Source organism: Neolamprologus multifasciatus, chromosome 22 (assembly GCF_963576455.1).
Source record: "Neolamprologus multifasciatus chromosome 22, fNeoMul1.2, whole genome shotgun sequence".
In the NCBI taxonomy this organism is placed as follows: Eukaryota; Metazoa; Chordata; class Actinopteri; order Cichliformes; family Cichlidae; genus Neolamprologus; species Neolamprologus multifasciatus.
The window spans coordinates 26,031,748-26,042,918 of record NC_140459.1 but is presented as its reverse complement, the minus strand read 5'-3'; the positions used below and the strand labels follow the sequence as shown (position 1 = coordinate 26,042,918).

The following is an 11,171-nucleotide window of genomic DNA, read 5'->3' as shown; positions in this document are numbered from 1 at the left end:
TAGCAATTAACAAGCTTCAGCGATTTATCTTCGTAACCTTTTGCTGCTTTCCTTTTGCTCACCAACATGTGTGATGTAAAGAAGATGTAAAATATGTAAAAGATGTTAATAACCTCTTCTGTACATTACCAAGCAAAGCTTGGACAATAATGCTGAGGGGACTGTAATTCTGACCATGTCTGGTCTAATAAAACACCCAGTTATTAAGGTGCAGTCCCTGCCAGAGCTTTCAGATGTTTGACTGAATGTAATGAGTTGAAAACACTTCACCTTCATTTTTCATTGTTTTTATTCCCCCTGTAGATATTGACAGTAAACGATGTCACACACTGCTTAAGCCTTTCAGTTGATTTTTTTTTTTTGTTATTAATATATTTTAATATGCTTTTTCTTTTTAATTAATATGGAATCTTGTGTTTCTTAGCCCATGAAAAACTGTTTTCAGTTTTTTTTCCCACAGGTCAGCCACTACAAACGTTTGGCTTATAGATTATGATGCTGAACATTAAACAAAATATAAAGTATTTAAAATGCGCTCAACCTTAAACATATGCAGCAGTAATATTAATCCGTTTAATGCTGATGGGGAACGTTTTTCTGCAGAATAGTCATTTTTACTTTTGATATTTTATGCACAATTTTCCAGTAATACAGTTTTAGGAGCAGTGAGGTGTCTTCCATTGTGCTTTATTGCTTCCTCTCCTGAAAGAAAGTTTCCTTCACCACTTGTCAAAGTCCACTAATAATAAATACTTTATGGTAATATAGTAGATATTTATTTAACTATAGAAGTAATAACATGCAGACAAACAGCACAAATGTTTCAATCTGATCCAATTTATCATATTAAATTGTTAAATATTGGAGGAAGATCTCTTTGTCTGAGAAAGAAAGCTAATTCACAATGGCCTTATTGTTTGTGTGAGAAAAAAACTGTGGATTGGCAGTTACTCAGACCTTGGCCACCATCATCTCTAGGGTTTACAGAGAACAGTCAGAACACAGAAAACATCCAGGGAGTGGCAGTGCTCTGGTTGAAAATAAATACCTTGTTGATGCCAGGGGTCAGAGGAGAATGGCCAGAGAGCTTTGAGCTGATAAGAACGAAACAGGCACTCTAAATAACCACTCATTATAACTGAAATATGCAGAAAAGCATCTTTGAATGCACAGCCTGCACAGATGAGCAGCATACGACCACACCACTAATTCCTGTAAGCTAAGAACAAGAACCTGAGGCAACCCTTTATACAGAAGCACCAAAATTGAACAACAGAATACTGGAAAAACATTTGCTGGTCTGACAAGACTCGATTTCTGTTGCAATTTTTGCATGGTAGGGTCAGAATTTGGCTCTAATAAAACATGAAAACTTGGATCCATTCTGTCTCGTATTAACAGCTCTTCTTGATAGTGGTGGTATGATGGTATGGGGGATATTTTCGTTTTTAGTACCACCTGAGCATCATTTAAATGCCACAGTCTACCTAAGTATTGTTGCCAACTTTGTCCATTCCTTCATATGTCCATCTTCTGATGCCTGCTTGTATCAGAATGTGGCATTGTTGATCATCTCAGACTGTTTTTTCTTTTTTAAGATGAATTTGAGTTAACTGTACTCAAATGGCCTCTACTCACCAGATCTCACATTAATAAACATGTACTATTTGTAAACTGGCATTGAGTGTGATACTCTGGTTTCCCATTTCAGTTGATTGTGCAGCTCTTATGTGTTTAATCTTCTCTGAATTCTTTTTAAATGTGATTAATGCCTCCCCATCTGACGTGTGTTGTATTATGTTTTTTCACAAGATCATAAAAAGAAATTATCTCTTCACTTTTTCACCTGCTGACGGCTAAAAGAATGTGTTGTTTGCACTAATTAAGCACGCAAAGTTAAAAAACATCACTGAACACCTGCGTACAAGTGATGATGTTGTATCAAAAGGTTTTATAGACAGTGAATGTAGGAAATGTAGGAAACGAGTGTTCACACTGTGTATATTTAATGGGCCTCAAGGTCTTCTTGTTGTTTCAGTCTCTGCAGTCGGACTTTCTCTGCTTTGTTGCCTTGGTGGTGCAGGCTTCTCTCTTACAGCATTCAGTATTTTCTCTGCTTCACCACAAGATATGGGATAACACAACATGTTTCCTTGTAGAAAGACATAGGGGATAATATGCTGACTGCACAGCCTTGTTAATTTAAAATTATTCAGATTCACTAACATTCAAAAGATGGTAATAACAAAATCAGCTAGTGCGCACTTTTCATGAACCTATTAGTAATTTTGCATGTGCGCATATTTAAAGGTAAGAGCATTTCTGCACATATTCTGAGACATTCAGAAAGTTGTCCCAGGCGTAGCCAGTATAAAAGATGGATGTAGCCACCCATTAGTTAGTAACTATCTGTTACGAAGCCAAGAGGTAAGTCATCATGGATCACTGATAATCCTTCTTTCTCACTTATAAATTGACCTTCGAATTCGATCCTTTCGAATTCAATTTTAAACTAGTGATTGAGTTATGAATAGCATTTAACGAGGTCTTCTATACAACTGGGAGTATTTTTGAAGTCATATGAATATCCAGCTGCTGACAATTAAAAACAATGTAGGATGAAGGCATGTCCACATCGGCTTTATTTGTCAGATCCAGAAGCTGTGTCCATCTTTTATACTCCCAGGCTATGGTGGGTCACAAGACTGTTACATGTGTCAGTTTTGCAAGTCTCTCGCAGATTCTTTCACATCGGTCATCTTTCATCTGGATTAGTGCAAAATCTCGGTGTATACTCACCTAATAGGGATTGTGGTAGGGGTGTGGTCTCTGACTCTGCTGCAGTGGAGGGATGGTCGGGTGAGCTCACAGGGCTGCCCCGGGAGAACAAAGGGGACAGGTGAGAGGGATTACAACTAATGAACTCTGCCCTTTTTAGTGCCTGGAGTCAGGAAGGGAAGGAGCTGGAAAGATGGCTTCCCGTGGAATATATACAGTGTCGGAGCAGTGGGAAATGCTGTGTTTAAACATAAAGGTACTCAGATTGACACTTGAACACTGAGTGGGTCCTGATCATTTCACAGTGATTTACAACAAAATGTTTATATAAATTTAAAGTTAAGGAGTTTAAATTAATGAAGCACAAATACAGTAAATCATTGTGATGTCAGATTCACATGTAACTATATAACTATGCATGATTATGATGGTACAAAATGGTATAAGTGTACCAAAACCCCTGTTTCTCTATACCAGAACATGTTATGCTGTCATGTTAAACCAGAGCCTTGTGTTTTTATAATGCAGTTCTATTCTTACTGACCAGTGAAAGTGTTTTGTTTTGTTTTTTTACAACAAGCTATGTTCAAATACATCCATATAGCACTTTATTCTTTGTGCTTTAAGTGCTTTTTAATCTGTCATGTATGCTTTCCCACTCTAATGATTTCATTTCAATTTGGTTTTCAGTGTCTTGCCCAGGGTCACTGTGATATGTAGACTGGGTGGACCCAGGATCTAATTCTGGAAAATACAGCAGCTGTAGCTAGCAGACACAGTGTGTGACAAACAGTTGTGTGTTTGATGATATTTGTTGAGCTGATGGAAATGTTTAATTTAAAAGGACCTTCCACATTAAAGTGTTATGCTGAAGTACTCTGACCACAGTTCATGGGCATCTGCACAGAAAACACTGTTCCAAATGGTTCTGGCTCACTTTAACCACTCTGTATAATACAATAAAGGATTTTGTAAAATTATGTTGTTTTTCCTCTCTTAGTATGCAAATAAGTCTTGGTGATGGACGCACCAATAAGATTGTCCTTTCTGCCTTACCTCCACTTGTGCTCAAATCCAGTTGATTTTTGAAGGGTCAGTGACATGAAGTTAACAAGCTTATTTTGAAAATGTAAGGAGCAGAAAGTACAGCCATTTCTGTTAAAACATAAAAGTGTTCAGAAAACATAAAAAGAACTTGTTACTGAATAGTATTTGTAGTACTTGTGCTTTATGTCTGTGAAGGTTCTCAGTCGTCCAGGTCATCGTAGTCTAAGGAGCTTGGAAAGAAAAGCGTCTGGACTTCTTTAAGTTGCTTGAAGATGTTTCACCTCTCATCCGAGAAGAAGAGGCACCTCGACGGGACAAGACTTGGCTGTCCATCTGCATCTAAAGGGCAAAGGTCACTCTTTCGAGGATACTAACGTTCACATGACAGAAAAATAGCAGCAAGAACAAGAAGGTTTACAAGATAGAAGTCTTGACAATAGCCCTGCTTTGATGTATGGTCTGCATTAACAAAAAGACAGGAGGTGGAGGTAGCAGAGCTGAAGAGTGAACATGATTAGAAATGAACACGTTAGTGGGATAGCTCAGATTGAGTGGTTAGGGGACAAGGATAAAGATGGTTAGACGTGCAGAGGAGGGATGGTGGTCATAGTAAATAACCACCATCATTATATAGTTATAACAAAGGATGTTAAAGGTGGAGCCACCAGGTAGGAGGAAAAGAGGAAAACCACAGAGACGATTTATGGATGTAGTGAAGGATTCCATGCAGAGGCTGGTGTAATGGAGGAGGACTTCAGGGTTAGGGTGAGTTAAAGACAGACGATCCACTGTGATGACCCCAAAGAAGAAGAAGAATTTGGTAAATGGTAAATGGCCTGTATTTGTATAGCGCTTTTACTAGTCCCCCCTAGGGACCCCAAAGCGCTTTACACACCCAGTCATCCACCCATTCACACACACATTCACACACTGGTGGACGCAAGCTACAGTTGTAGCCACAGCTGCCCTGGGGCAGACTGACAGAAGCGAGGCTGCCATATCGCGCCATCTGCCCTTCTGGCCAACACCAGTAGGCGGTAGGTGAAGTGTCTTGCCCAAGGACACAACGACTGAGACTGTCCGAGCCGGGGCTCGAACCGGCAACCTTCCGATTACAAGGCGAACTCCCAACTCTTGAGCCATAAATTGATGTCATAAGAATTTGTGTTTACAATTCTGAAGTCGAGTTACAAAATAAGGTTTTCTTTGACTGTATGTAAACATTTCCCTGCATAGTGCTTTACAGTGCAGGGCATGGAACTGTGACAGTTGTGGCTTTATCAGAACTGAGGTCTATGTGCAGGTCAGTGTGTGCAGAAGTACTCATATGAGTCTCGTGTGTCCAGGTCACGCAACCTCTGACAGCACCAGCCTCTCTGGGAGCTTATTGTTCCACAGAGAGCTGAGGATGAAGATGCACGTACTATGCACTGTGAGCCACTGGGATAAAGCAAGTTCATTATTGACTCGCCCTCGGCCATCGCTTCACATCTTCCCTCCCCATCTGAGGATGGGGGAACAGTCTCATCAGTTTTGCCCCGCACTGCCACAGGCTACCCTGACTGATGTAGTGCCTTCTTACCAAACGACATATTTGCCGACCTTCATAGACATTCTGTTATCCTCACCTGACGTAATCAATGATTACCACACTGAATAAGACATTTTAAAATACACACACACGCACACAAACACACCAGCTTTTTAGCATTAGCAAACCTAGCATCTTGAAGTATGTTGCACAGACCTTTTTTCTAATGTATAGACAGAGCTTTGGGTCCATTTCCTTGTCTAATCTAATTTAATATACTGTAATGTGACATTGTGTCCAGCATAAGATGAATCTATGTTATGGATTTGGAGATAAAGCAAACTCAGATGGAATCTCCCAGTAGAGAGCAGAGCACATGCATACATCTTCAGTCACCCTCTCTCTCTGTGATCAATCTGCCAAAAACAAAAAACTGAAAACAATATTAATTAATTCATGTGGCTTCACATCACATGGCTTTAACCTTAACAGAAAGCCAGCAGGGGGGATGAGATGGATCTTTTGTGTTTGTGTTTGCACAGCTTGCCTTCTGCAGAGTCGTGATGCCAGGGTGCCAGGGTGTGCTACCCTCCAAACAGCCCCTCCTGCCGGCTCATTTGGCTCTTGGAAAACAAAATGCCATTTGATTACAGAAATGTAAAAGCTATGGACCTAACACAGCGTGAGATAAGGAAAAAAGCCAGCCCCACAAATCCTGATGAACTCATCCAAAGATGAGCTGTAAGCCACCGCCATCAGATCAGTCATGGAAATCAGCCCGGCATTATTTGTTATTGGCTTTGAGCATGCAACAGCGGCTCAATGTGTCTTCACTTTAATGTGGATATAAATAACTTATGAGTTGGGATGGGTATCGTTTAGGTTTTATCCAATACCAGTGCCAAACCGGTACTTTTCAAACGGTGCCGGTGCTTAAACGGTGCTCAAACCGGTGCTTAAAGAATGGAGAACACAAACTTTGTCCAAAAACCTCTCATGTTCAGCTGTTTTTTTGTAAAAAGATAACAATATTAGCCTTTTCTGCAGCTATGGGGCATATATGGTATCATTCTTGGCTGGAAGCAGTGCTTAATCAATGGAAAAAACACAAACTTTGTCCAAAAACCTCTCATGTTTAGCTGTTTCCCACTTTTTCTTTGGCCATTTTAGCCTTTTTGGCCAGGGTGAAGGGAGTATCTGCCATCAAACAAGAAGACAGCCGCATGTAGCTATGATGATGTTTGCTAGTTCACCTTACATGCATTAATGTAATAACGTGGTTAGCCTACTCAACGTAAATTACACATGAACAACATTAAGTTACTCACACAGAGAAGAACGGCTGCTGCTGCCATCATCAGCCGTCATCATTTCTGCTATACTGGCAGGGCTAGGGGCCAGGACTCTCCTCTTCGGGTTTTTGGGGGATGTTGCTAACTCCGGGTCCGATAACAAGCACCACACCCGCAGTAGATGTGCTCGGTGTGAGGTCTCGCAGCAAGCTATCAAATACGGTGCATTTCTCGGCTTTAACAAAATGCTATACGTCGCCAGGTGTTTCATCAGATTCGAGGTGTTACTTTCTTTGACAGTATCACAGTATCAGCTTAAAGCACTTGTTACAGGCTGCTGAGTTTGCATATTTTGCTGTGAAATACAGCCATACTTTGACCGCTTTGCCTTGGGCATTTTTAATCTGTAGCTCTGCTCTAAAAGAACACACGTACCTGGACCCGCCTACTATCCTCGGAAACATAAAATGATTGGTTAGAATTCAAAGTGTATCACAGCTCAGGAAAAAAAAAGCACCGAAATGTGCGCTGCTTTTCGGTCTGGTTACTACCGTTTATGTCAGAACCGGTGAGATACCGGTACCCATCCCTACTTATGAGTGAGAATTTGAACAGTCAGAAGGCTTGTATGAGCCTGTTGTCATCGCTGTTAGCATGAGGGTGTGATGATGAAAAAAGCAAAACAATATAAAAAATACTAAACTATGTCATTAATGTGGCTAGCTTTAGTCATTACTGCAGGTAACTCAGGTTTAAACAATAGTCCGCTCCCTTTACATAACAAGCTGATAATCTGCCCGAGAACAGTTTCCTGTAACGATATGTGTAAAAAAGCCCCGAGATGACTCAAAACCTCAAGATAAGCAGCTCCATATATCTACAGAGCCTCCTTTTTAATTTCACTCAGTCATCTAGAAACGTCTGAGTTCCACCACTTGAACACAGCCTTTCAGTGTGAGACAATGGCTCCTATAGTAATTACAGTAGACGCTGCTGCAACAATGAGTCTCGCACTGTTCTCTGAATCAGATCGGCGGTAAAAAGAAAAAAGGCAATAGCAGTGGAGGTAAATGAGGAGAAAAAACACACACACTTTTCCAGGTTTGTGAATTGTAATCTGACATAAACAGATGCTTTGAGGAGCGCGTCATCCCCATCCTTTTGTGTGCTGCACACAGTGGCACACACTGTTTCATCCAACATGTGTTATGCAGCTTTTCATCATTTTTAAATGCAGGGAAGGCAGACAGATTCATTTGAAAACACAAGAAGCGAACGCAATTGAACAAGGAAGACAAAAAAGGACAGGCCAACCAGACAGCTCAGTGTGACCTCTGACCTGTGTTCACATTCTTTCACTGTTTCTGGAGTTCATGCACCTGCTGTGTTAGAAATCCTGTCAGTGTCCTTCCTCTCCTTTCAAGGTCCAGTGGGAGTACAGTATATTGCTAAAAAATGGAGCTTGGAGGGTAGCAGAGGGTCGAACAGTGAATCAGCGAAGCTTTTTTATTCACTCATTTAAAAAAAAAAAAAGGAAAAACACTAGATGTGACATCACATGTGAAGCGCCACATGCAGATTAAGTGTGCCGGGCCCTCGATCAATGGGATCATCAGGACTCTCCAATTAAAGAGGTGGTTTAATACTAGAGGGTCTGTTTGGTGGTAGTGATAAAAAAAAAGTCCATTAAAGTTGCTAATTAAATGATAAGCGTAAATTAAAACACAGGTCAAGAGAGTGAACTGTCTGGTGCTTTTTTTTTTTGCACCAATATCTCTTGGATGTATGAGGCGGGGCTAGTGAGGGATTTTTTTCCGGTGCTGGTGGTTGGGGGAGGCGACAATCTTGTTTTTTTTTTAATCACAAATGCAAAAGTGTTTAAAAATGCCTTTTTGGACTTAAGCGTGCGTCTACCACACATCCATGTAGGACTCCGTGGGGGAGGGGAACTGGGGCATGAAATGGGAAGGCGGGTGTGTAAAAATGTGTTGAAGCTCAAGTTTTCTTCTTTGCAGTAATAAATCTGCATTATTATTAATTCAAGATGTAAAAACCGAATATTGTGATACAATATTAATGAGAAATTCCTATTTGTGGCTCAAGATAGCCTCCAGTCCTGGACACATTAACAGCCACTGGGTTGTGTACACAGCCAGATATGCAAAGGACACCCCCCATTCTAATTCTGTTTGCACTTGTTTTATGCGTCTTTATAGTCATGTTGTCAGTTTGCATCTTATTGTGGTTGTTTATAGTCTGTGGCTTCTCTAAGTTTCTCTGTAGTATTTTATGTTTCTTTGTAGTCATGATGTCATCACTTTGCATCTCTTTGTGATTGTTTTGAATGTCTTTGTAGTTACGCTGTCGACAGTTTACCTTCCTCTTTGCGATTTTGTAACTCATCTTACTGCAGGGCATGGATGTGTCCAGTTGATGGGTGGAGCTTACACATTGCGTAACATAACCGTGACGCTAACAAGAGAATCCGTTTTTTCATTCTGGAAGTGTAGGTCATAGAGGATGCCAAGATTTAGCCCGAGTTGTTCTGCTTGCGTCTGTGAAATGCACTAATAAAAACCTCTTCAAAAAGTGTGGCTATGCGGCAACAGCATATTTTATTTCTTTTCCTCTTTTATACACTATTTTGAAAAGAAAACACATTGAATAAATACAAATTTAGAAAGCGACAGATTTTCACTGTATTCTCACAGCAACACATGGTTACTTTTATGGAGCTCTCTCAGGACTAGCAGAGGGATTCGTTTTTGCAGAACCCACCCTAAAGCAGACTTGGGCCACACACTGCAATGGAACACTTAAGACTGGGCATGCAGATGTTGAACCCTACCCCTTTTACAGACACAGAGAGAATGGATTGGCACACTGAGAGACGTTAAGAACATCTAGAAACACCCGAGGGAAGGAAAAGAAATATCTATATACACAAAGAATAAATAAAGAGAAATTAGGTCCAACACAACTTCACTGTACAGATATGTCCATTGGATGTGACCGACCTCTTTCCAGCTCAGCCTCACGTAACCCTTCGACCATCAGCCCCACCCACGATAAATTCAAATATAATATAGTACAACATGGGATGTTCACCAACAGCAGATTGCACCATTTACAATGTTACAAACAAACACAAAATATCATCCAGTGCCTGGCCTATCAGTGTTCAACGTTCATAGTAAGGCAGGATACAGCAGAGATCTTTGTATCCAGTCAGTGAGTTGTACAACAGGTAGTCCGGCTTGCGTTGACAGTGGTTTTATAAAGTAAACTCCACTCCTGTAGTGTTCCACATTTTGGCAGATGTAGAGTGGCAAAAAAAAAAAAGAGTACGGGTTGGATCAGAGCGCAGAGGAAAAGCCAAGAAGGGTGTCAGTAGTATATTACAAATTCTCCCGGGAACTTTCTCTATCAGCCTTTATGGCCGATGTTTCATCCAGGCGTTGCAAACGAGAAAAACAGAGCTGCTTACACGGACTAAGGAGGCAGGAGCAAAGATCCAAGATGCAGGGTCCAGGATCTGGACCGTCTACTTGAGGATTGACGAGATGAAAGGGATAGATGCTATCTGACTTCCAAACAGTCCAGGTACTCCTGGGCCAGGTCATAGCAGAACCGGTACTGTTCCTGGAAACAAAACAGAGGCTTCTTTTTTCATATCATGATTATTAAATATTGTAATTAAAGTGGTTACATCTAGACTATTTTCTTATAAACAGTGCTTGGCCATGTCAAACATACAGTAATGTGATAACTCAATAACGTGTTATTCTTATCATATTTCTCTGTAAACATACTGTTTGAAAAGTTATTTTACAAACAAATTAGCTGAAACACGTTGGGAATGTATGCATTTCCAATCAACTCAGACTACGTTCAACTTGAGATAGGCACGTGCATGAGAAGACAAAGTAAGTCATCATCAATGACACTATGATTTACCACAGTAACATGTAAATAAAGACCAGACTGGCCAATATAATCCAGCGGATTATATTATATGTCAGTGCTGAGCGTGATATTCGTCATGAAAAACAGGAGAGATTTTAATCAGTTTGGTCCACTCTGTCATCATTAAAGAGAGAATAAAATTTTGATACAAAATATACATATTTTTATACTGTTTTTAGTTATCATTTAGGGTTAGGGTTGAATTTTGAATTTTGATTTGAAAGCTATGATCCAATAGGAACAAAATGTAGGTGACGGAAACAGAAGATAAAAATCAGGAGAAACAGATCAGACAAAGTTTATTTATAGATCTGTGGTTTTAGTTACCAGAGTGAAGCTGCCACAAAGACATTTTTAAATTCAAACGCGTTTATGTTTTTTCTTTATAATTCTTCAGTAGAAATCTAACGTACTGATGGTAATGTAGTAACCTAATTTTTTCTTTCTTTTCCGATACGAAATGTCATTATTTCTTCCCTCACTGGTTAAAAATGCTTTTAGCCCCAACCCCCCACCGATGCCCATCAACAGGTTCTCTTTATAGAGTCTGTTACCCC

General features: G+C 40.2%; 1 protein-coding gene across 7 annotated transcripts in view; it reads right to left on the bottom strand.

Moving 5' to 3' along the window:
- Window positions 1–7,101: 7,101 nt before the first annotated feature.
- LOC146493618 (receptor-type tyrosine-protein phosphatase U-like) overlaps window positions 7,102–11,171 on the bottom strand; it is a 260,603-nt gene continuing 256,533 nt past the window's right edge. For 2 of the 7 annotated variants that reach the window (XM_085147843.1, XM_085147847.1), the window contains one exon: window positions 8,726–10,290. In XM_085147843.1, the coding sequence (XP_085003969.1) occupies window positions 10,228–10,290 (63 nt within the window). In that variant the 3' untranslated portion in view covers window positions 8,726–10,227. Of the gene's footprint in view, window positions 10,291–11,171 lie in introns of all 7 variants that reach the window. The other 5 variants (XM_085147844.1, XM_085147846.1, XM_085147848.1 and 2 more) reach the window with 4 other exon arrangements.